Source organism: Canis lupus, chromosome 30 (assembly GCF_003254725.2).
Source record: "Canis lupus dingo isolate Sandy chromosome 30, ASM325472v2, whole genome shotgun sequence".
NCBI lineage: Eukaryota > Metazoa > Chordata > Mammalia > Carnivora > Canidae > Canis > Canis lupus.
In genome coordinates, this window is record NC_064272.1 from 8,134,173 (window position 1) to 8,159,985 (window position 25,813).

The following is a 25,813-nucleotide window of genomic DNA, read 5'->3' on the forward strand; positions in this document are numbered from 1 at the left end:
CGCAGCCGGGGAGCAGCCCGCACCTGCAGGGGGGCCGCGGGGCGGCGGCTGCGCGGAGTTCGGCGGGGCAGGGCCCGCGGCGGTCGCGGCGTGTGGGCGGGGCCGGCGGTGCTGGGGCTCTGGTCCGCCCCGCCCCGGCCTCACTGACTCAGTTTCACCAGAAACCTGGGGAGGGAGGCGGCCGAGCCCCAGCGCACCCGGCACCGGGGCGGAAGCGGCGGCCGGAGCCGCGCAGGAAGCCGGGACCGGAACCTCGGCAGGCCCGGCCCCACCCCGCTCACCTGCGCAGGTAACCCGGGCCCCGGAGCGCGAGGCGGGGACGGAGCGGGCTCGGAGCATGTCTGGCCCTTTGTTCTGTGCTGCGGTGTGGGTCCGGGTACGTGAGCTCCTTAGCCGTCCTTCGGGCCGTCGGGCGGGGGCCGGCTCACCGCGGCGCGCGTGGGAGGGCCGGGCCGGCGTCCCCCGTCGCTCCCGCCGCGCGCGGTGCCCCCCGGCCCTGCCCTCGACTCCCGCCGGCCGGCGCGCTGGCTCGAAGCCTCCGGCCGACCCGCTGTCTCCCCGCGCGCCCCCTCCCCTCTGTCAGGTCGCCAGCACCCTCGGAGCCCAGAGGCCCGCAGCGTGAAGGTGAGCCCCGTGGGGAGGAGGGCGACGGCCCCGGGGAGGACGATGGCCTGCGTCCGCTCGTCTCGGGCCCGCGCCCCAGCGCTGGCCGTGTGGCTCCTGTGCGCGCTCCACCTCGCGGGCACCCAGGCCGGGCCGCCCCCGGGAGCCGCCTGCCTGGACCGCTTTACCGCCGGGGTGCCCGCCTTCGTGCTCGATACCGAGGCCTCGGTGAGCAACGGGGCCACCTTCCTGGGCTCCCCGACCGTGCGCCGCGGCTGGGACTGCGTGCGCGCCTGCTGCACCACCCAGAGCTGCAACCTGGCGCTGGTGGAGCTGCAGCCCGACGGCGGGGAGGACGCCATTGCCGCCTGCTTCTTGATGAACTGCCTCTACGAGCAGAACTTCGTGTGCAAGTTCGCGCCCAGGGAGGGCTTCATCAACTACCTCACGCGAGAGGTTTACCGCTCCTACCGCGAGCTGCGGACCCAGGGCTTCGGCGGTAAGACGAGGGGAGCGGGTTGGATGGACGTAGGGAGACTCGAAAGGGGGCTGGTTTTGGAGCCCTGGGGGAGGCGAGCATCCGAAAGGAGTGAGGAGGACAGCCTCGTTCTGCCCCGACTCCTTAGGACTAGGCGGTATAAACAGTACACAAAAGGGCAGCCTACGTGAGTGAATGGGGAGAGAGAATACTCTAGAGCCCAAACTCTAGGTCCGGAATTCGGGATGTTGAAAGGGCTGGTACTTCGTGATGTGCGTTTGGGAGAGAGGAGGCAGCTCCTCTCGGGATTCCCGATTGCTGACCCTGATAGGCTGAGTCAGGGAGTGAGTTGTCTGGAGGCCACCAGGTTACTAGCTAAACACCCCTGGCCAAGCACTGTTCTGGGCACCTTGAGGCTCTGTCAAGTGAGCCTGGGCAAGAATAGTCTGCTCCTCTACTACTGGACTGGGACTGGTTAGCATCTCTCTTGCACCCCCTCTTCCCACCTATTGGCCTTTTGGTGGCCAGACCCCAGATGCTGAAGAACAAGCCCAGTCAGAGGTTGACCTCAAAGGGGAAGGGGTGGTGTTGTGGGCACTGTAGCCAGAGGCTCTGGGGGTGGGGGTGAGGAGGGTTGCCCAGTGAGTCAGCCCACTGGTATGTATACCTGGTAGGGGAGGGATGTCAGCTGTACAGGCAGGTGTGTGTGTGTACTTGGTGAGCCAGGCAGGGCTCTCCCAGCTTAGGATGTGGTAGCTAAGCTACCAGGTCTGCTCACCTTGTTTACTTCAAGGGATAAGGGCAAAGTGGAGGTTCCTCCTTCCTCCTGGGACTGAGAAGTTAGCTGGGATCAGGGCCCCGCCAGGGACCTTCGTTCCCCCATTCTTTCTGCCTGCTGTTCTGGCCAAGTGGGGCTCCAGGGCAGGGATGGGTCACAACTGATAACTTCTGTTAGCACTTTATAGTTTACTGATTGCTGTGCCACTCAACCTCTGACTTAGGCCTCCCGACAACTACTTCTGAAAAGGGTGCTATTAGCTGTCATCCCACCTTTTAAGTTAGGAAACTGACTCCTGTGGTAAATAATTTGCCCAGGATAGCACTGCCCATAAATGGGAGACGTGGGACTCAGCCCAGGCAGGATCTCCAAAAGTCCCGTGCTGTTTTTCCACACAAGACCATCCTTTTTGGTGGAAACCTAGCACTCTCACCCAAGACAGCCCAGCAGATGATAGAACCAGAGACGGGGAACTCAGAGGCCAGGTCTGGGCTGGTGCTCAGTTCTGGAAAGTAGGAAAAAAAAAAAGACTTTCCAGCTTTTTCCTGGGCCAGGCTCTCTCTCAGGTTAAGGACCCACTCATCTCCCTATCCTACCAGTAGCTCTCCTGGCTCCACTGGAGAGGTAGGATGGGACTTCTGGGTGCAGGAGGTGGAGAGTGGGCACCATCTCTGAATCCCACTGGGCCAGGGCCTGAGCCCGTTCCACAAGGAAGTAGCAGAGAGTGTAGGTGGTGATGACTTTAATTGACTTGAGCTGCTTGTATCTTCCTGCTCTGATGCAGGGTCCATGGGAGTCCCACTCCAGGGCCAGAACCTAAAACTCTGGGTTCCAGTCAGGGAGATGAGCTGCATGGGGCCACATGATCTAGGGACCAGCCTTCCTCATTTGGAACACCCCCCACCCAAAACCCCACCCTGGACTGGCCTATTTGGCACAACATAGGGTGGAGTGGGGATTTCCTGGGTCATTTAGGGAGCCGGGTAGGATGTGAACTGAGTGTGAGCTCCAGGCCATTTTAAGGGTGCTGTAGTGCTTTGCGGGGTGGGGAGAGCTATTTGGTATCGAGGAGTCCATTCTCTGCTGAGTCTGGCTAGAGGTTGGATATGGGAAAGAACAGGATAAAGCCATCCTGGAGGCTCCACTGGATTGAGACAGGCAAGGTGGGCAGGTGCTCAGGTCATCTAAACCTTTTACTTTTGCCTTGGGTAGAGAAATCCTCCCCAGGGTGGGTTGGCTTGTTCCCCTTTCCCTGTTTGTGGCCAGGCCAGTCCAGTCTAGATTCCTACAGCCTCCCAAGCACCCTGCTCCTTCCTTCTCTCCAGTCACTTGCCTGCCCCCTCCTTCTACTGGAGGAGTGAGTGGCTTAGGAGGTGGAGCCTGTGTTTCCAGGAGATGCCTGGCAGCTGTGGGAGGGGCTGGCCTTACTGCCCCTCTGGCCCTTTGCCCTCTTGGGGATAGGAAGTAGGGAGTGGTAGGGTGGGGCATCTGCCCCTTGCTCCCAGGGCCTGGGGCTGGATGGCTGTTGCTGGTTCGGCCAGAGGCCTGACCCATCACTCCGCAGTCCACCCTTGGGGCTGGTGGGGCTAGCCTATCTGACTGCCAAGTGGTCTTGTCTTCAGCAGATGACTTTCTGAAAAATGTAAGGCGGGAGCCACCCCTGGGGGTTTGTCTCTCAGAAGCCACCCCAGAACCTGCCCCTGTTGGACACTTTACTGATTGCCGGCCAAGCCACCAGTGTGCAGGTTCGGTCCAGACAGGTGCTTTTCTTTCGTGCTCTTCAGGTTTTATTTCCCCCCAACCCCTGGAAGCCAGGAATGAGCCTTTGCTCATTCCTCTAGGCCTCTGCACCTGCATCTGACATATTTGTCTGTGGAAGCTCTCCCCTCCCAACCCTTCACTGTCAACTGTGTGTCCCGGTCTTCCCCCTGGGGTCCACCCTCTATAAGTTCCCCATTGGCTCTGCTTTCTCTGCCTCATCATAAAAGAATCTCTGTGACTCAACCTCCTACCAGCTGTTCTTATCTCTTTACCTTCTCTTCTTCCTTTCAGCTCACTCTTAGGCTTGGCATAACTCTCTGTAGAGCCTTAAGAGAGGGCAGTTTGACAGTATTCATCCAAACTGTAAACGGGGGCCCCTGGCTGGCTCGGTGGGAACAGCACGCGACTCTTGATCTCGGGACTATGAGCTCAAGCCCCACGTTGAGTGTAGGGGTTACTTAAATGGATAAATAAATAAAAACTTTTTGAAAACCCTGTAAATGCACATAACCCTCAACACAGTTCCACTTGTAGGAGTTCATCTTGCAGCTATTATATGTACATAAACCAACTTAACAGTTACTCACTGTAGCATTGTTTATAATAGGAAAGAATTGGAAACAATCTAAATGTCCGTCAACACATCCTATAATTGGACATGGTAGTGCTGTTTTAATAATAATAATAAACCTGAGACAATATGGTTTAGCTCTTAGTAGGAAAAGAAGAGGAAAAGAAAGAAAAAAGAATCTAAATCAAGAGAAGACTGGTGTGTTGGCTAACCAAGTTGTAAGTTCTGGTGCATTCACATAATGAGTACTGTGCAACCCAAAATAAGGGAGACTCTTTACATGTTGCTACAGAATTATTTCCAAAATGTGTCGTGGGGAGAACAGGAAGATGAACTTGCATGCTTCTGAATTCAATACTATCTCTTGATATTCACATACACACACATATAAAAAGTAAGAATGGGGGTGCCTGGGTGGCTCAGTTGGTTAAACATCTTCAGCTCAGGTCATGACCCCAGGATTGAATCCCTCATTGGGCTCCCCTCTCGGTGGAGAGTGTGCTTCTCCCTCTGCCCTTCCTCCCTGCTCATGATCTCTCTCTCTCTCTCTCTCTCAAATAAATAAATAAATAAATAAAATATTTTTAAAAAGTAAGAACAGATGCCTCTGGTGAGATGAACCTGAAAGATTAAGGAGAAAAAGGTTAAGAAAAGACAAGATTTAATTCTCACTACTTTTTTATGCTTTTTTGGGGGTAAGATTTTACTCTTTAAGTAATCTCTACCCCCAACATGGGACTCAAACTTACAACCCCTTGATCAGGAGTCCCATGCTAAGCCAGCCAGGTGCCCCAACTCTTAAGTACTTTTTTTTTTCTTTTGTGTTTTTGAATTGTCTATTTCATATATACATGTATTACCTAAGTTAAAAAAAAAAACCTGAGATTATAAAAAATCAAAATCTAAGTAGGTGGGAGAACTGTAGCACAGAGTTTTAGAAAGACCATGAGCTATAGAGTCAGACCACGGTTCAGATCCCAGCTCTGCTGTTCAAAAACTGAGTGACCCTGGGCAAGTCATTTAACCTCTCTTGTGTCAGTTTTCTGATCTGGAAAGGGGCAAGAATGCAGTTGTGGCAGGATGGTTAGGAAGGTACATAACATAGATCAGGATTAGCAAACTTTATTTTTTTTTTAAAGATTTTATTTATTCACGAGAGACTCAGAGAGAGAGGCAGAAGGACTGTGAGGAGCCCATTGCAGGCCCAGACTGAGCCAAAGGCAGATGCTCAACCGCTGAGCCACCCAGGCATCCCAGGGATTAGCAAACTTTCTGTAAAAGGTTTCAAATAGGAAATATCTTATGATTTGTGGCCCATACAATCTCTGTCCCAGCCACTCAGCTCTCCTGTAATATGAAAGCAGCCTTTGACAATATCTAAACGAGTAAGTGAAGCTATTCCCATTCATGGACACAAATTTGAGTTTTAGGAGCGCCTAAGTGGCTCATTTGGTTGGGCATCTGCCTTTGGTTCAGGTCGTAGTCCCAGGGTCCTGCGATCGAGCCCTACATCAGGCTCCCTGCTCCTGGGGGAGCCTGCTTCTCCTTTTCCCTCTGCCTACCACTCCCTCTGCTCATGCTTTCCCCACCCCCCCAGTCAGGTAGATAAATAAAATCTTTAAAAAATCTTTTTGAGTTTTAGGTGCTTTTCCTATGACACAAAATACTCTTCTTTTGATTTTTTTCAACCATTTATTTATTTATTTGAAAATTTTATTTATTTATTAGTGAGAGACACAGAGAGACAGAGACAGGCATAGGCAGAGACATAGGCAGACGTAGGGCTCGATCCCAGGATCCTGGGATCATGACCTGAGCCAAAGGCAGATGCTCAACCACTGAGCCACCCAGATGCCCCTTTTTCAACCATTTAAAAGTGTAATAGGTAGTGGGCCAGATTTGGCCTGCAGGCCATAGTTTGCCAACTCTTAATGTAGACGATGCAGGGAGATGATATGTGGTGGCCAGCACACATTAAACTATCGGCAGCTTTGTTAATAGACACAACTCCATATCTTTCTCCAACTCTGGCCGCTCAGGAGTTCGCACGCACACTTCCTCTGTCTTCTGGTCACTTCTTTTGTTGGTCTTCCGCCTCTCAAGGTCAACGTCTCTGATTCAACCCCCAAGTTCTCTCTAGATCTGTTTTCCTTTCTGCCTGTTTCCCAATTCTTCCTGCACAGTTCACCGTGCCTGACAGACACGGAAACCTCAAGTGTGTCCAGCACACTTCTCACATCGTCCTTCCCATGCCCTTAGCTATCCCTCTAATTCAGACTACTCCCTTCGCACATGCCTGAACCGCAGTGCCAGTCCACTCTCTGGCCTTCCTCCGTAGAAGTCATTCCAGAAGGAGGGGTAACTAGCTGCTGCCTGGAGCTCAGGAGTGCCCCTGCTGCCCAGGCGCTTGGACCCCCCCTTCAGACTCCTGGACCTCGATCACAGATCTAGGAGGTCAACGTCTGTGCCACTGCTCATGGCTATGCCTGACCCCTTCCTGTAGCGCCAGCTGTTGAATATTTGAATGTCACTTCTGCTGTGTCCACGTGCTCTGGCTCTGTATTGAGGGCCCGTTGAGGTATGTCTCGCCCCGTTGGCCTTTTTCATGTCAGCCAGACCTGCCTTGCAAATTCCCAGCTCCTGACCTTTGCTCGCATTTTCTGCTGTTAGCAACAACGCAGCACATTCTTGCCCACAACCAAACAGCAACAACAAAAAAAAGCGGAAACAAAAGAATTAAAAAATCCTTTCTCCCTTTACCAGAAAGCCTTCCATCCTTCCTCTAACTTGCTGTGGCCTCTTCCCCCTCTGTGCATCCACTTCCTTGTCTTGGACACACACCGTGTTTTGCTCTATCTTGGTGCGTTTCTTCTCTGCATTTGCTTTCTGGTGCTTGGTGTTATCTGCCCAGCTGGACTGGAGGCCCCTCAAAGGCAGTGTATCAGTTCTGTGGCTGCTGAAACAAATTACTACAAACTGAGTGACTTCACACAACAGAAATGTATGGTTTTACAGTTCTGGAGGCCAGAAGTCCAAAATCCAGGTGTTGGCAGGGCCACGGTCTCTCTGAAGAGCGGGCTCGACTCCTTCCTTGCCTCTTGCCACCCCTGGCGGCTCCAGGCATTCTTCGGCTTGCGGCTGCATCACTCCAGTCCCTGCCTCTGTGTTCACATGGCTTTCCTTTATTCTGTTTTCTCCTCTTCTTTTATAAAGACACGTGTCATTGGATTGGCCTACCCAGCTAATCCAGAATGATCTCATAAGGAGATATTTAACTTAATTACTTATGCTACGACCCTTTTTCCAGAGAAGATCCCATTCACAAATTCTGGAGTTAGACATAGCCTTATATTTTGGGTCCCACCATTCATTCCATTACAGACAGGAATCCTGCCCTGTGCTTGTTTCTCATCTGGCCCCTAACTTGCCACTGGAGGAAGCCTCAGTCACGGGCATTGTCAGGTTGAGGGAGGGTGTGATTCCCGAGAGACCCCTTGTAAGGAGAGGCAGAGTCTATCTCAGGTGGTAAAGGCACCCTCCTCCTATGACTAAAGCCACCAAGGCTTGCTACGTTGCTGCCCAGGGACTCTCTGCTTCAGACTTCTACCAGGCCGGGCTTCTTAACAGCAATCCAGACCAGCAGAATGAGGGGTAGTAGTTAATTACATATTTATGTATTTGGCTTTTCAAAAATATTGTTACTTTAACTCTTTTTTTTTTTTTTTTTTATAAATTAGAATGTTTCTTTTTTTAAATTTTTTTTTAAATTTTTATTTATTTATGATAGTCACAGAGAGAGAGAGAGAGAGGCAGAGACACAGGCAGAGGGAGAAGCAGGCTCCATGCACCGGGAGCCCGACGTGGGACTCGATCCCGGGTCTCCAGGATCGCGCCCTGGGCCAAAGGCAGGCGCCAAACCGCTGCGCCACCCAGGGATCCCCTATTTTTTTAAAAAAATTTTATTTATTTGAGAGAGAGCAGAAGCAGGGGGAGCAGCAGAAGGAGAGGGAGAAGCAGGCTCAGGCAGCCTGATGGGGGACTTGATTCCAGAGCGCTGAGATCGTGACCCGAGTCCAAGGCAGACACTTAACCGACTGAGCCACTCAGGTGCCCCCTTACTTTAGCCTTTTTTAAAAAAAACAATTAGCAAAAAAAAAAAAAAGAAAGAAAAAGCAATTAGCACAAGTACTTGCTTATTATAGAAAATGGGAATAAGCTCCTCTCCCATATATATTTTTTTCTTAAATGGGACCAAATAGCACATGCTATTCAGTATTTTGCTTCTGAAAGTAGGATTTACAACATTAAAAATGCCTTCAGTGTACCAAAGACATATCTAAGGAGAGAGTGGGATGTTGATTTAGTTGTGAGCCCCTGCTTGAGCCCCAGGCAGGCTGCTGAGTCCCAGGTTGGTCTCCGTGTGCATGTGGTCCACATTGCTCCCCACTTCTGGAGAGCTCTGGTCCATTCAGGGAGAGTTGACCTGACCTTACCTTCCTCCTCAGGGTCCCGGATTCCCAAGTCCTGGGCAGGCGTAGACTTGAAGGTACAGCCCCAGGAACCCCTGGTGCTGAAGGGTGTGGAGAACACAGATTGGTACCTCCTGCAGGGTGACACGGATGTCAGAATAGAGGTGAGACACTGGGCTGGCTCCCTGACCCCCATCTCAGCTCTCCAGGGCCACAGGCCAACCTGAGGTTCCAGGTGGGTGGGATGGGTAGAAGCTGAGGATCCATTTAATACCAAGTCCCTCTGCCCTCCCTATGGGGGGCTATGTGGCTGAGAGGACCTGGGGCAGCTGAAGGGTGTTGGGGGTTCTGGCCTAATGGCTACTCTTGTGTATAGAAGAGTGAGCCGGACCAGGTGAAGCTGTGGGGACTCAAGGAAGGCACCTACCGGTTCCAGCTGACAGGGGCTGACTCAGACAAGCCAGAGAGCACGGCCAACGTCACAGTTACTGTGCTGTCTGCCAAGCAGACAGAAGGTGAGGGAGGAGGTGGGGGGACAGAACCTGGAGCCAGCCCCCTCTGTTGATGGGGCCCCACAGGGACCCCTCACAAGCTTTCCTTCCCCCAGAATATTGCCTCGCATCCAACAAGGTGGGCCGCTGCCGCGGCTCCTTCCCCCGCTGGTACTACGACCCCAAAGAACAGATTTGCAAGAGTTTCGTTTACGGAGGTTGCTTGGGCAATAAGAACAACTATCTTCGGGAAGAGGAGTGCAAGCTAGCCTGCCGGGATGTGCAAGGTGGGCCTTTGTGAGGCAGCTTTGGGACTTAGGCGACTTCCCTCTGGGTGGGTGGTCTTTCTGCTGTTCAGGGCAGCGGCCAGGATTATTCTCCATTCCCAGGCACCCCCATCAGCTCGTCCCTGCCGGGACCTGGCCCTGACTCCTCTCATTCCTCTGTTTTTTCTTTCCCAGGCCCCTCCATGGATAGGCACCGTCCAGGTGAGCTTTGCTCCTTTCCCTATCAACCTCACCCCTGCTGTCAGGTCATGTCTTTGTTCTTGCTCCACCTCCCTTTGCCCAGCCCATTCCTGCACCCATTGGACATGGAAGGACCACAAGCACCCCACCTCTTTCAGCCCCCCACTCTGTTAGGATCTGCCCAGTTTGTGTGTAGGAGGGCTCGGGGCGTGCTGGGAGGGGAGCAGGGAACACATCATAATGCCATGTTGGGGTAGAGAAGGCCAGGTAGATGATGGGCTCTTGGTACTCGGTGACCTATGCTCGAGCCTGATCTCACCCTCAACGCCATCCTGCCCCACCCAGTGTGCTCTGGCACCTGTCACCCCACTGAGTTCCGCTGCCGCAACGGCTGCTGCATCGACAGCTTCCTGGAGTGTGACGACACTCCCGACTGCCCTGATGCCTCCGATGAGGCCACCTGTGAGAAATGTGAGGACTGGGAGAGGGAAGGTCGGTGGGCTGCGGAGGGGAGGCCTGACTGTGCACCCTGTACCCCGGGAGACCCTCGTGGGGCCTGGGCCTCTGACCTTTCAGTTTTGCAGACACCAGTGGCTTCGAGGAGCTCCAGAACATCCACTTCCCCAGTGACAAAGGTGAGAGCCTCCCTGGGTCCCATGGGTCAGGACAGAGGCTGGCACTGCCATCCTTATGCACTGCTCCAGGGTGCCCGAGGAGTGTGCTGGGTGTGCCAGGCTATGGGTAGAAAGCTGGCGGGCTCCTGGGCTCTCTTCAGCTCTGTGTTTCCTAAGCATTGGGCTTCCTCTTAACACCTTCAGAGATTTAACCATGCCAGCATATCACTGAGATGTTGTTTACTTATCATTTTTCCTATATATCAAATGCTTTTTTTTTTTTTTTTTTTTCAAATGCTTTTTAAACTTAATGTATTAGGGAAACCTGGGTGGCTCAGTGGTTAAGCGTCTGCCTTTGGCTCAGGTCATGATCCCAGGGTTCTGGGATTGAGTCCTGCATCAGGCCTGTTACAGGGAGCCTGCTTCTCCCTCTGCCTGTGTCTCTGCCTCTCTCTCTCTCTGTGTCTCATGAATAAATAAATAAAATTTAAAAACTGGTTTACAAAACAAAACAAAAAAACCCTTCATAACACTTAAAAAATAAAAATAAACTTACTGTATTAAAGAAAATTTCACATCACTAGCATACATGGAAAGCCACTATGACATGCTGCAGATCCAGATTAACTATTAAAATAACTGTAATAAAACAATGTTAATAAATTTTAGCTGGACATTGTTGCCTACGAGGGCTCAGACCTTGAACCTTCTTTGTGAAAAGATAGACCATCCGGGTGACTCAGTGGTTGAGCATCTGCATTTGGCTCAGGGCGTGATCCTGGGGTCCTGGGATCGAGTCCTGCATTGGGCACCCCATGAGGAGCCTCCTTCTCCCTCTGCCTGTGTCTCTGCCTCTCTCTGTGTCTCCAATGAATGAATGAATAAATAAATAAATAAATAAATCCTTGGGCGGGGGGAAGACCATCTGGTCCTGGAGAGAAAGCCAAGACCTTAACAAAATTGGAAAAGCTGAAAGAAAGAAAATTGAAAAAAGTAGTTACGTGAGTCAGTGTGGGTATTTTTGCGCCTAAAATTGTCGTCCAGCATCTATCTGTCTTTGCTTCTGTCAAAACTACAGAAAGGCCAGCTGTTGCTGGGGCCCCTCACTGAGACTAGCATGAGGTAGCTCAGGAGGTGGCAAGCAGCAACCATGTGGAGCCTGGTGGATGGTGGCAGGGAGGCCCCCCCCATGGACTCACTCACCCACTGGCCTGCTCCTTATTCCCCAGGGCACTGTGTGGACCTGCCAGACACAGGCCTCTGCTTAGAGAACATCCCACGCTGGTACTACAACCCCTTCAGTGAACGCTGCGCCCGTTTTACCTATGGTGGTTGTTATGGCAACAAGAACAATTTTGAGGAGGAGCAGCAGTGTCTTGCATCCTGTCGTGGCATCTCCAGTGAGCTGGGCAGTGGGGCGCAGAGGCTGGGGAAGGGAAAGGCACTCTGCTCTGGTCCCAGTTCATCAGAGTACCTGGAATGGCAGTGGAACAGGGTGGCAGAGGGTGGTCTGGGGGCACTGAGGAGCAGCCATCTCCGAGCCTTTAGTATTCTCTTGTTTCTCTCCTCATGATTTTGTAGAGAAGGATGTTTTCGGCCTGCGGCGCGAAAGCCCTGTTCCCAACATAGGTAAGCCTGGTCTGCTCTCTCATGGGTGAGTAGCTATCCTGTCAGGGATCAACTGTACATGATTGGTTGTGGCCGCCTAAACCTGAGTTGAGGATCCTGAGGTTGGCTAAAGGGACAGTGCCACAGTCCGTGGTGATACCTGCCATGGGTAGAGGAAGGAAGCACAGTAGAGCACGTGTCCTGTGTTTGCCACCAGAGTCCCAAGCTTTTCCTTGAGCCCAGCTGCTCGTGTGCTGGAGGTCATTCCACACCTGGCACCTGTTTGACTTGGTCCCTTTTGCACAGAGTGCGGGCAGGCACGCAAGCTGAGCCCTGGGAGCTCTCCTCCATTACGCCCCTTCTTCCAGGCTCTGTGGAAGTGGTCATTGCAGTGCTCCTGGTCACCTGCATCGTGGTGGTGGTGGTCATATTGGGTTACTGCTTCTTCAAGAACCAGAGAAAGAGCTTCTACAGACACCGCCACAGCCACCACCACCACCCCCAACCGCCTACCCCTGCCAGCTCCACAGTCTCCACCACAGAGGACACGGAGCACCTGGTCTATAACCACACAACTCGGCCCCTCTGAAGCTAGGGCTGCCTTGGCCCTTCAACCTAAGGCTCTCACAGGCTCTTTCCAGCTCTTGCCTAGCCCTCTGCTTCCTCCTTGCCAAGATGGAAGCCTGGGCTAGGGAAGACTTTGGGACCAGACTCCTCCAGCCTGGGAGATGTCTTAACTAAGCTTAGGCTTCTCGTTCCTGAGAAAGCTCCAGGGTCTGGGAGGAACAGAAAACCTTTGAGCCCAGGGTTCCATGCACAGATGGACCTGTCTGCCTAGGATTTCAGAAGAAGTTGGAGTTTGTTTCTTGTTCAAAGCTGCCTGTCCCCACCCTGTGGCGTCAGGAAGGGGCTTGGAACAATGTCAGAAGCTGAAGGACCCCCAGTCCTGCCCTTCAAAGCTTGTCCTCCCACCCTGCATGGTCCAGGGCGGGGGAGTGGGGGGAGGACCTCCCTGTATATTTTGTGCTGTATAGAGTTGCTTTTTTGTTTATTTAATGCCATGGGGACGGATAAGAGGAGTGGGAAGAGGCAGCCTCTTCCCTTGGCCCAAGAGTGAGGCCTGGTCTGGTCTGGCCTAGCCTGCGGTGCCTGATGTGCTGTATCCTCCCCACATGCCCCAGGGCTCTCAGGTATCATACCCCTCCCGTTCCCCTGCCTTCCACAGGCCCCAGTACACCCACAGTGTAATAAAATGGTTGGTTCTGTGAGGCTGCTGCCTCTGCTCTGTGGGCCAGGAGAGGGACAGGGCTGCTGGGGGGAGATGGGACCGCCCTGTACAACCGGTTCAGGTTTGGCCACCCTGTTTAGCAGGTTTTCCCACCCTTCCCGAAACTGCCCCAGCCCCTGAGGGTGGAAAGAATTGCCAGATTTGACCACCAGAGGGGAGGGGTGAGAGGGCCAGGGTAGAAGGGGCCCGGGGAGGCTGTAGTGCTGCCCAGTAGTAGCATTTCTTCCTGGTTGGAGCCTGTAAATAAGCCTGCTCAGTAGCTGGGTCAGATCCTAACTGAGCCTGTACTGGAGAATTCAGGGGAGGGAGGGAGGGAGCACGGGGTTGCACCCTGGTCCTTATCTTCACTCCTTTTTGTGTGGGGGCCCAGGTGACCACTGTCTCCGCTGCCCACCACTGCCCACCCACAGAAGCTTTGGCTTCTTCACAGGAGTGTAGTTGCTCCCCAGGCTCTGAATTAAGGCCTACGAGCCTTTAGTTGAGGTATTCTAACCCACACCCCTCCATTCATTTCTGCCACTTTTTGTTTGGTGTCAAAAAAAAAGGTGGATGCCTAGGTGGCATAGCAGTTAAGCGTCTGCCTTCAGCTCAGGGCGTGATCCTGGAGTTTCAGGATCGAGTCCCACATCGGGCTCCCTGCATGGAGCCTGCTTCTCTCTCTCTGCCTGTGTCTCTGCCTCTCTCTGTGTCTCATGAATAAATACATAAAATTAAAAAAAAAAAAAAGGCGTGCCATCCTTTAATGCATTTCTTCAACAAATTATATTTTGAGCTTCCATGTGCCACACACAGCCAGTCTGATATTGTCAAGATACGCACACTGGAAACAGTGTGTACGTGCTTTATGTATCTTGAGTGATTGCCTTGGCACACAGCCCAGTGATAAAAGTATATTATCCCCCAAATCCAGGAAGCTGACTCAGCAAAGCTGACTCCCAGGGTCCTAGACTGGTACTGGAAGACCATATTCAAATCCCAACATGACTCCTAGTCTTACCAAAGATACTTTTAGATTGTGATGATCGCTATAGAGAAAAATAACATGGAGGGGCACCTGGGTGGCAGTCAGTTGGGCGTCCAACTCTTGCTTTCCACTCTGGTCATGATCTCACGGTCATGGGATCGAGCCCTGCATCAGGCTCTGTGCTTGGCGCAGTCTGGTTGGTTTTCTCTCTTTTCTCCCCTGCCCCTCCTGCTCATGGATTCTCTCTCAAATAAATAAATCTTAAGAAAAAAATGAAGATGTGAGGTTGGGAGCTACAAATGACTGAAGGTAAAGGTACATATTTGACTCCTATAAGAGTACAATTCAATGAATTTCTGTAACTACACACCCAGGAGATGAGCACCCTGGTCAAGAAGCAGAACCTTGGGGTGCCTGAGTAGTTTAGCTGGGCATCTATCTGCCTTTGGCTCAGGTCGTGCATGATCTTAGAGTCCTAGGATCGAGCCCCACATCGGGCTCCTCCCTCTGCCCCTCACCTTGCTTGTGCTCTCTCACTCTTAGTCTCTGACAAATAAATCTTGGGGGTTGGGGAGTAGAACCTTTCTGGGCCTCCTTTTGATGGCTAACTCTCACTTATGTGTTTTTGTATGTGTTGCACTCAGCCTGGACCACATCCTCCTTTCTCGTCTTTCAGCCTAATTGTTTCACAAATGCTCCCACGCACACTCACGTGGGAGACACACCCTGGTGTCTGCTAGTAGAACAATGAGCAGCGAGTGCCCCCTTCTCCTTCCTGTTTACTTACCTGTCTTTCCTCTGGGTTGTAAACTCTGGAGACAACAGGTGGTATCTTAGTCGTCTCTGGATCTCCATCACCCCATATCCCCTCCATGACCTTAGTAAATGGTAGTGGATAGATGGCAGGGGCAGGGCTTGTCACTCTGCTTTGGCCGCTCCTGTTCCATGGGGCATTGAATTTCGACTTTCTATACCATGCCAGCCATTCATCTGTCCTTCAAGGCTCAAAATGGGGGGACAAACCCCCTTATCCCTTAGATCTCTGAAGCGCTTCCAAGGCTGAGGTGATGACTCAAGAAATTCTGTATCCCAATGCCTACAACAGTGATCAACACAAAATAAATGCTTAATAAGTGTTTGTTGGCCAGAAAGGAACATCCTCCTCCTAGGGAGGGGTGGAGATGAAGTGAGACGATGCCAGGCAAAGTGCCATTCCCAGTGAAATCAGGGATGCAGGAAGGGCTCAGCAGGTCAACTAGGACGACGGGAGGAAGGATCGCACAGGGGCCGCTAGGGGGCGCTCCCACCACTACCAGGCGCAGTGTTTTCACTGCAGGGGTTTGAGCAAAGGTGCACAGTCCCAGACAGGTAGCGAGTGTGGAGCAATGATGGCTGAGATGCAGCCCCCGCTCTTCTGGAAACTACACTGTGGAGTGCAGGCAAAAGGAATGCAAATACCGTAAGAAAACAGTTTGGTTCCCAAACCGCTTGTTTCTATCACCTTCCCAGCCACCCTCTTTTCCATCCCCACCCAAGTAACTCCCTGTCTCAGAACTTTCACACCTCCATTCCTTTGCACAGGCTGTTGCCTCTCCTCAAATGCCTCTTTGCCCTGGTAAGCCTCTGCTTAACCCTGTGATGAAGCTCAAAAAGCCTTCACTGTTTCTCCAGCCAAAGCCCATTGATGCCCTCTCCATTCTCCCATGCTGTGTACAGCTCTGGGGCCCGCACGTGGCCCATGGTAGTACATATTTCTGCACTCAAAGGGAGGAGGCTCCTTGGGCAGGACTGGGGCTGGGGTCTTTTTTTTTTTCCTTCTTAAGTTCATTTAAGTAACCTCTACACTCAATATGGGACTCAAGTCCACAATCCCGAGATCAAGAGTCACATGCTCCTCTGACTGAGGCAGTCAGGTGCCCCAGGGGTGGAGGCTGGTCTGTCTCTTTCTTTTCTTTCTTTCGGTCGGTTTCGTGGCTGGCTGGCGGTCGGGCTGGGGCTGAGGGTGCGCGGGCGTGCCTGGGGCGGTCGGGTCTGGCGGGGGGTCGTGCGTTAGGTTTCGTGGCTGGCTTGGTTACTTCTGGCTGTCTGTTGTTCGTTCGTCTTTCGTTTTCTTCTTTCTTCTTCTTTCTCCTTCCTCCTCCTTCCTTCTTTCTCTCTCTCTCTCTCTTCTTCTTTCTTTCTTTCTTTTCTTTCTTTCTTTCTTCTTTTCTTTCTTCGTTTCTTTCAAGTATTTTATTTTATTTTATTAAAGATATTGTTTATTCATGACAGACAGAGAGAGAGGCAGAGACACAGGCAGAGGGAGAAGCAGGCTCCATGCAGAGAGTCCAATATGGGACCCGATTCCCGGACTCCAGGATTACGCCCTGGGCCGAAGGCAGGTGCCAAACCTCTGAGCCACCAAGGGATCCCCATTCCTTTCAGATTTTATTTATTTATTCATCCAGAGACACACAGAGAGAGGCAGAGACACAGGTAGAGGCAGAAGCAGGCTCCCTGCAGGGAGCCTGATGAGGCACTTGATCCCAGAACCCCAGGATCACTCTCTGAGCCTGAAGGCAGACACTCAACCACTGAGCCACCCAGGCATCCCTGGAGTCTTATTTCCCTCAGTATCCCCCATGTCAGGCCCTACCTGTGGATACAAGGAGTCTAACAAATGGTGGTTGAACAAAGCAGAGGCTGGTCGAGCCATGGAAATTAAGACAAAGGTTGAAAAATGGTTTTGTGGAGGAGGTCTAAAAAGAGATGAGCAGGTGGGTGTGGGTGTTCCAGGCACAACAAAATCATAATGAGAAAAAGCCAAGCAGCAGTGATCATGGGTCTTGTTCTGATTGGGGTGCAACAAGCTGCTCAGTTTGACTCAAGCCCTGAGAAGAAAAGCCTGGTGGGTAGAGGCAATGCTGGGGAAGACAGATTTGGGCAGGGGAAGGAGTGATTCAAATTCACCTTTAAGGGGTGCTTGGACATCTCAGTAGGCTAAGAGGCTGGAAATAGATTTCCACTCAGGTTTCCATCTCAGGGTTGCAAGATATCAAGTCCCAAGTGGGGATCCATGCTGGCATGGAGCCTGCTTAAGATTCTCTCCCTCTCCCTCTCCCTCTGCCCCTCTGCCCCTCCCTCAAATAAAATAAAATAAAATTACGAACTAAAATACTTCCTAAAAAAAAAAACAACAACTCAGCCTTAAGGACGGGTTAGGTTTAGAGGCCCTATCACTAGAGGGCTTACCACAGGAGAGTGAAAGAGGGAGAAAACCACACAAAGTAAATTAGAGTACCCTGTGTGATGTACCTAGTAGATGTGCAGTGAAGGCTTGTCAAAAAGTTGCACACTGGCAGCCAACCATGCTTTGACACAAACCATGGTTTAATTTCTTTAATTAGTTACTAACACTTAGGGGATCCCTGGGTGGCCCAGCGGTTGAGCATCTGCCTTTGGCCCAGGGTGTGATCCTGGAGTCCTGGGATCGAGTCCTACATCGGGCTCCCTGCGTGGAGCCTGCTTCTCCCTCTGCCTGTGTCTCTGCCTCTCTCTGTGTGTCTCTCATGAATAAATAAATAAAATCTTAATTAAAAAAAAGAAAAAAAATAGTTACTAACAAAGAGTCTGGAAAATTCAGTTCTTTTTTTTTTAATAAAAAAAGAAAAAAATTAGTTACTAATACTTAAAGAGTCTGGAAAATTCATTTCTTTTTTTTTAAAAAAAGAAAAAAATAGTTACTAACACTTAAAGAGTCTGGAAAATTCATTTCTTTTTTTTTTTAAGATTTTATTTATTTATTCATGAGAGACACACAGAGAGAGGCAGAGACACAGGCAGAGGGAGAAGCAGGCTCCACGCAGGGAGCCCGATGTAGGACTCGATCCCAGGACTCCAGGATCACACCCTGGGCCAAAGGCAGATGCTCAACCACTGAGCCACCCCAGCACCCCCGGGAAAATTCATATCTAAAAAATCTACTTTTCTAGCTTTTTGTAAAAACCTGGGAGACCAGCCATCTGGGGCCCACATTCCTGCAGCGATCTAGGCCCTGAGTTTGGGTCCTCTTGAGCTGTGCAGGCACTAACACATCCATAGCCTCCACCCAGCCTGCCACCCCAGCCATTCAACTTTGGGACCCCCATCGTCTTATCCCTTATAAGGCAACCTGTCTTCCCATATTGGGGCGTTTTCTCTAAAATGCTTTGGTCCCAACAGTTCAACTAAACACTGACAAAACTGGGTTGTTTCTCCCAAACTCATCCCTGCCCACTTAAACAAACAGCCCTGAAGAAGGAGTGGTTTGCCCTATTGCATAAGACCACTCCCTTCCCCACCCAACCACTAGGCTACAACCTGGGAAGACACTTTTCAGCTCCCCTTGGGAGGAGTTGTTATCAATAGCACTATCTGATAACCCCAAACCCAGAAGTCCAGGTGGGGTGGGGTGGGAGTGGGGAGCATGAGGGGAGGAGGTGGAGGAAGGGTGGCCCAAACTCTCCCACAGTCTCCCTCAGAATGACTATGTTCTCTAACCCATGACTACTGTGGCTCCTGGGGTTATATCAGTGGAACCTGGAACCGGAATGACCAAGAAAATGAACTGAGAAAGAAATCGAGAGGCTCCTTGTTGCAAGGTTTAAAAAAAAGAAAAAGTTATATGTTTAGAACAACGAAACAAAACTGGAAAAACACATTTACCCAAATGTTCCCTCTCATTGATAACATTACAGGTGGTTTTCTTTCCTTTTTTTTTTTTTTTAATTTTATTTATTCATTCATGAGAGACACAGGCAGATGGAGAACCAGGCTCCACATAGGAAGCTGGATGTGGGACTCGATCCCGGATCCCCAGGACCACCTTGGGCCAAAGGCAGTACTAAACCACTGAGCCACCCAAGCTGCCCTACAGGTGGTCTTTTTTTTCTCCTTTTTTTGTCAGCCTGCATTTTCTAAATTTTCTATAATAAATATTGCTTTTTAAAAAAAAAAAAAAAGATTTTGTTTATTTATTCATTAGAGACAAAGAGGGGCAAAGACACAGGCAGAGGGAGAAGCAGGTTCCACGCAGGGAGCCTGATGGGAGACTCGATCCGGAGACCCCAGGACCATGCCCTGTGCTGGTCAGGCGCTAAACCACTGAGGCAACCCAGGGATCCCTGTCTATTGCTTTTGTAATAAGAAAAAATTATTCTTTTGAAAAAGTATTCAGATCTATTCAGTAAGAAACAAAACACCGTCAAAAAAGAAGAAAAGAAAGAAGAAAGAAAGAAAGAAATAAGAAGAAAGAAAGAAAGAAAGAAAGAGAAAGAAAGAAAGAAAGAAAGAAAGAAAGAAAGAAAGAAAGAAATAGGAAGGAAGAAGGAAGGAAGGAAGGAAGGAAGGAAGAAAGAAAGAAAGAAGAAAGAAAGAAAGAAAGAAAGAAAGAAAGAAAGAAGAAAGAAAGAAGCGGTCAGACCATGCAGCTCTCTGATGGGATGGAATGGAGACAGTGGGGAGGGTAAAAAGAAGAGAGAGCTTCTGAGATCTGCGGAAGAGAGGTAGCCAGAGTACGCAGGGAGTCAGTGGAGCCTACAGGTTTTCTGTCCTGGGAGCCTGGATGGGCGACAGAGCCACCAGCGGACACGGGGCCGGGGGAGAGGGGCAGCTTTGAGAGAACCAAAGAGGAGATGAGGGGCTCCCAGGTACCAGAAGGAGACTGCTTTTATTGATTTTATGATTGCTTACTTAGTTTTTGTTTGCTTATGCCTTGCCTTCCGGAGGAAGGATTTAAAGGCAGCTTAAAAAGGTCTATAAAGTATGAAATAACGTGAGTATAAAGTAGTATGGAGACCAAAAAAAAAAAAAAAAGAGCACGAAAGAACACCGAGAAAGACCAGGAAGGAGGCAAAAACAGAGGAATTCTGTTGCCTTTGGGCCACACAGTCAGCTCCGCAGGGTCCTGGCGAGGCCCTCCTCTGGTGTGAGGGTCTGGGCCTGGTGGGGAGGGCCGAGAGCCCGGGTTTGGGAGCAGGGGGGGAGGGGGAATGCAGAGGCAGGAGGTGGCTGGGAGAGGGAAGCGCTGCTCTGAACGCCGAGACAGAGCCTCTGCTTGGAGGGAGAGGATCCCGAGGAGGAGTGGGTGGAGGGATGGCTGGAGGGGAGGCGGGAGGCCAGGAAGAGAGCGGGTCAAAGGTGAAGAGTGTCCAGGCCTGCCAGGGTCAGGGTCAGGAAGGAGCCAGCTGAGGAGAGGAGCCAGGCAGAGACGTGAGGAAGGGCGGCAGGTGGAGGCAGGGGCAGTCGCAGGTGTTGTGGGGAAGGGGACAAGAGCCAGCACCCTTTTCCATGGACAGCTGTGGGAGGAAGTGAGGCCTGGGCCAGGTTTTAAGCGTGCAGGGAGAGGCTGAAGGTACAAGGTGAAAGAAACACTGACAGAGTACGAGAGACTACACTGCTGACCCATAACTCACTTGGGGTGGTCTTCCCCCCGGATTTTTCTCTCACCCCCTTCCCTTCTCCCGAATGATCCCTTTGCAACCAGTTTAGGACTTGGGTTGATCAGATTGAGCAGGGTTAGTCTGTGGCCCTCAAAAAGGGGCCCATCATAGTCTAAGGAAAGGAAAGGACTAGATGACAAAGTCCTTTGTATCTCCCAAGCCATGATGTCAGCCTCTGAGTATAGACTAGGGATCCTTGAGTACAGAGCTGAGGGAGGCTGCCAGAGTCAAGTTGTTGAGGCCCAGAGAGGGGCAGTGACTGGCCCAAGGTCACACAGCCAGTGGTTGGGGACAGAGCAAAGCCAGTATTCCTGAGCTCCGAACGTACTGCTCTGGCATCATCTTCTCCAGACAATCAGACTCCTGGCTTTGGTTTTTGTCCTTTCTCTGGAAGTGGGACAAAGGAGCCAGGAGCCAGGCCAAGAAGCTCTCAGGGCTGGCCCCAAGCCCCAGGATGCTGGGAACCCAAGGTCTACACCCATGTAAACATGGGCCAGCACTGATACCACTTACTTGGCTCTCAATAGCTTCCTCCAAATCAGCTCCCCACTATTATCTTGCTTATCCCTGCAGGTCTCCTGGGAGCCAGGGAGGGGCAGAAAGTATTAGCCCCACTTCACAAGGGAGAGAAACTCAGACAAGGAGGAAGGCAGTAATTTGCCCAAAGTCGCCCAGCAAGTCAGGGACGGAGCTTAAACAGGAGGCCCCATGGGAGATGGGGTGGTCAGCAGAGCACATGGCCCATTGGGCAGCGGTGGGGTGGTGCCCCAGGAATCAAGGGTCCCCTGTCTCACCAGGACCGTGATCTCACTATCCCCAGAGGGAGACCTCTGGGGGCAGGCTCTGCTTGCTCCCCAACTAGTACAGGGTACTGGAGAGGGGGAGCAGATGGGCAGAGGCAGCAGACCATGGTCACAGGTCTGAGGAAGGAAGCCATCATGGGTCAGGTGTCTCAGGGCACGGTCTGTTCTGGCTGATTTTCTGCCAGTTTCAAGGGGCCTCTATGCCCCTGCTGGGCCCAAAGTCTTCACTGATGCCCCTCACTGCTGAGGGGCCAGAGAATCACCTGGACACCTAGGAGAGAAGTGGATTGGTGCAGGTGAGAGTCAAGGAGGCTTCCTTGTTAACTCCAATGACTGGCTCTGCCTTCCAAAGGGGTTACAAGTAGGGTGGCCATAAGGACAGCCTATTAATAGAGCTCCCATTCAATCTCAAAAATATCCTGAATCTGACAATGAATGTCATGGCCATCCCAGTTATGGGACAAATCCTCTGTTCTTCCTCTGGGCTTTTTAAGAAAGCCCTTAAAGGGATCCCTGGGTAGCACAGCAGTTTAGCGCCTGCCTTTGGCCCAGGGCGCGATCCTGGAGACCCGGGATTGAATCCCATGTCGGGCTCCCAGTGCATGGAGCCTGCTTCTCCCTCTGCCTGTGTCTCTGCCTCTCTCTCTCTCTGTGTGACTATCATAAATAAATAAAAATTAAAAAAAAAAAAAAAAAAAAAGAAAGCCCTTAAAATGTTCCACGAGGAGGGCAGGCCTGGTTCAGTGCTAACGTCTCTCCCAACACCCCACCTCTGGCCCTGTCTCCCTCTGCCCCACTCCCCAGCCTAGGACAAGCGAATCTATTCCAAAACCATGACTCCTGGCCCTGCCCTCTAAGAGAATCATTTCCAGGGGTAGGGGGATAGAAACCCAGAGCCCTGGTGACTCACTAGGAAGAGGCCTGGACCCAGGGTCAGGAAATCCAGATTCAAGGCTCAGCTCGGCCTTCACCTTGGTCAGGGGGCTCTGTGCTTCAGTCTCTTCAGCTGAAAATTGGCACTTATGAGAAGTTCAGTTGTAAGAATGAAAGGTGATAGTGGAGGAGGTAAGGCTGCCTCAGCATGGCTGCAATCAGGGACAGAGAGCCGTGATTCCCCGGGCCAGCCAGCGCTGCCCAGGAAGTCACTCCCTGCTGTTGCCACAGGGTGACTCATGTGGCCCCTCGGCTGACTTGAGTTCTGTTCACCGTGGCCGATCTGGCCCGGACCCAAGGAGGGCGCTGACAGAGCAGGCCTGCTGGGAGCCCGGTTTCCTGGCAGCCAAGTACAGTGGGCAGGTCTGACCTGTGAGAGCCGCGGTTACCAACCGCCTGGGGCCTGGGCTGGTTGCAAAAGGGGCTGGTGCTCCTGACGCAGTCTGCTTTCCATCTCACTCTCCCAAGCTGGTTCCCAAGAGAACGGGGGAGCTCAGCGAGGGTGCGTCACCCCTGCCCTGGGCACCCTCCGCTCCCAGCTGCTTCAGGGGTGCACACACTCACACACTCGCCAGGGCCCTGCACAAGGATGCACCCGAAGAGGGACCCCCTCACAGATCCACACAGAGTGGAGCCTAGGCACACGCAAATACGGAGACACACGGCCCCCAAGAAACTGGGCCCAACCTAGATGTGCACACATGGGCCCAGAGACCAACACACACACCCACACACACACATAGATTTGTGTATGATATACAGTCCTGGGACGCTCGGGTGGCTCAGTGGTTGAGTGTCTGCTTTGGCTCAGGTCATGATCCCAGGGTCCTGGGATCAAGTCCCGCATCAGGCTCCCTGCAGGAAGCCTGCCTTCTCCCTCTGCCTCTCAATCTGTGTCTCTCATAAATAAATAAATAAATAAATAAATAAATAAATAAATAAATAAATAAATAAATAAAATCTTAAAACACACACATGCACACACTCCTAAGGGCAGACATCATGTGGGTGCGAAGACATACACATACAGAGCTGTGCATATCTTGCATAAAGACAGACACCCACATTGATAGACATAGATACATATATGGAATTATTCAGAGTTTTGCACAAAGACAATAACCATTTTAAATACAAATGCAAGAGCAAAAACAGGGACACAGTGAAATATGTGTGAACACAAATGGACGATGTACATACACCTTGTCATCATTTAGTATTTATTGAACACCCACAATCTGCTAGTCATGCTCCAACAGAAAGCACCCCTACCCCCACCCCCACCCCCACCCCCCCGAGTCATACATACACAGAAACCCAAGCTTTCTCCTAAGAGCCACTTGAGATTATATGGGGTCCAGGCTCCAAACCAAAGATGAAGAACTTTTTTTCTGTAGATGGTCACCAACCCATGGTGGAAAAAATAATCAAATGCTGACGTAGTCTCATTGACAATAGAAAAAGAAGTTAAAGGAAAACAACCTAAATGCTTCCAAATCAGGATCTAGTTGAAGAAATTACGGTCAGGGTGAAATAGTAAGCAAATATACACATATGGTTACAGCCTCTGGTCAGAGTTTACAATAACATGAAAAACTCTTAAAATTTAATTTATCAGGGCACCTTGCTGGCTCAGTTAGTGGAGCATGCAACTCTTGGTCTCAGGGTCATGAGTTCCAGGTCCACATCAAGCATGAAGCCTACATAAAAAGTAATAATAGGGGTGCCTGGGTGGCTCAGTTGGTTGAGCAACCAACTCTTGATTTTGGCTCAAGTCATGATCTTAGAGTAGTAGGATTGAGCCCCGCGTCTGGCTCTGCACTGGATGTGGAGTCTGCCTGAGATTCTCTCTCTTGTTCTGCCCCTTCTCTCACTCACACACACACATTCTCTCCAAATTAATAATCTTTATTAAAAAAATACTACTGGGCAGCCTGGGTGGCTCAGAGGTTTAGCGCCACCTTCAGCCCGGGGTGTGATCCTGGAGACCCGGGACTGAGTCCCACGTAAGACTCCCTGCGTGGAGCCTGCTTCTCCCTCTGCCTGTGTCTCTGCCCCTCTCTCTCTCTCTGTGTCTCTCATGAATAAATAAATAAAATCTTTAAAAAAAAGAAAAAGAGTCGGTCACTTAACCAACTGAGTCACCCAGGCACCCCTTAAAAACTTTTTTTTAAGTGTTTGCTATACTCTACATATGGCTCAAACTCACAACTCCAAGATCAACTAAGCCAGGCAGGTGCCCCTGTTAAAATTTTAAATGAAAAAAAACCCAAAATAGAAAATTGTATATACAGCATGATCACACAAAAAAACTTCCAAAATATGCATAGAACAGGCTGGAAGGAAATACATCAAAATGTTACTACTGATTATCTTTGGGCGTTAAGACTATTACTAAATTTAAGTAGTTTAAGACTATTACAAAATTTAAAGTTCTTTGGATTTTCTAATTTTTCTATGACTATTTATTATGGGGAAAATAAAACATTTAAAATATCAGCTAAAAGTTTGTTACACAGACATTAAAAACAACTTATATTCATAAGGCCATATAAGAATGTACATGTAAGGGGCACCTGGGTGGCTCAGTGGTTGAACATTTATCTGCCTTTGGCTCAGGTTGAGATCCCAGGGTCCCGAGATCGAGTCCCATATCAGGCTTCCCATAGGGAGCCTGCTTTTCCCTCTGTCTATGTCTCTGCCTGTGACTCTCGTGAATAAAAAAAAATCTTAAAAGAAAAAAAGAATGTAGATGTAAGAAACATATAATTTGATCTGATTAATATAATCAATAGTCTTTTAAATTTAGATCCGAGAATGGAGGGGGGGGAAGGAAAAAGATAAAACAGATATTATAGAGAGAAACAGAAGCAGAACAAGTCAGTGGGTTTGGAACCAGAGGTAAATCCCACCTGTCCCACATAGGCTTGGTCTCTGCCTTTCCAAGGGCCTTTCCAGCAACCCATTGCTCTTATGCCCATCTCCAGGCTTCAGTGATACATACCTGGAGCTGAACCTGATCTTCAGAGTTTCCTCCATGGCTCACTGGTTGGCTTTGTATCTTAAGCATTTAAGGGCCAACAGCTAACATTACCTGAGCCCAAGACCCTGTGGGAGCACAGAGGCTTGAAGAGGACTATTTTGCTGGAGAGATGCAATCTGTGTAAGTGACCAAATTCAGAGTGCCCTCGAAGTGCCAAGAGAGCTGTGTGGACACTAATACAAGTAAGAGACACTTCCTGGAAAGGGGGATATTAAAAGATGGTTAGAAGAGAAACAGGGCTTGGTGGGGGGCACTCTGCAAGCCAGACAGTTTGGCAAAAGCAAAGACATAGAAATCAGAAGTAAAAAAATAACTGGGGATCAGGGAGTGGGATCATTGGAACCAGCTGACCTGGTCCAGGTTGGTGTTGGATTTGAGAAAGCCTTGAATGTTGAAAAGAGGGCCTGGGAATTTATCACAGGGCACAAGAGCTGGTGACGGTCCTGAGTTGGAAAGGTGCCAGAGGGAAGGCACCTGGTTGGAG

At 50.8% G+C, this 25,813-nt stretch overlaps 1 protein-coding gene across 2 annotated transcripts; it reads left to right on the top strand.

Annotated features, from left to right (window-relative positions):
* The first annotated feature begins 143 nt into the window (after window positions 1-143).
* On the top strand, window positions 144-13,109 carry SPINT1 (serine peptidase inhibitor, Kunitz type 1). Of its 2 annotated transcripts, none has more exons than XM_025473159.3 (11): window positions 144-289; window positions 584-1,102; window positions 8,697-8,824; window positions 9,037-9,175; window positions 9,268-9,438; window positions 9,613-9,639; window positions 9,964-10,089; window positions 10,203-10,253; window positions 11,462-11,632; window positions 11,814-11,861; window positions 12,209-13,109. In XM_025473159.3, exons 2-11 carry the CDS (start codon window positions 667-669, stop codon window positions 12,427-12,429), a joined length of 1,518 nt encoding a protein of 505 aa, XP_025328944.1. In that variant the 5' UTR covers window positions 144-289; window positions 584-666; the 3' UTR covers window positions 12,430-13,109. The 2 variants fall into 2 exon arrangements, with proteins under 2 accessions (XP_025328944.1, XP_025328945.1); XM_025473160.3 differs by having other exon boundaries at window positions 161-376.
* The last annotated feature ends 12,704 nt before the right edge of the window (window positions 13,110-25,813 follow it).

Excerpts from the sequence above, each read along its gene's own strand:
- SPINT1 (XM_025473159.3), top strand. The coding sequence starts at position 667 with ATGGCCTGCGTCCGCTCGTCTCGGGCCCGCGCCCCAGCGCTGGCCGTG. Across the intron at positions 1,103-8,696 it reads GCGGACCCAGGGCTTCGGCG|GGTCCCGGATTCCCAAGTCC; the intron begins GTAAGACGAGGG and ends CTTCCTCCTCAG. Across the intron at positions 10,254-11,461 it reads CCACTTCCCCAGTGACAAAG|GGCACTGTGTGGACCTGCCA; the intron begins GTGAGAGCCTCC and ends CTTATTCCCCAG.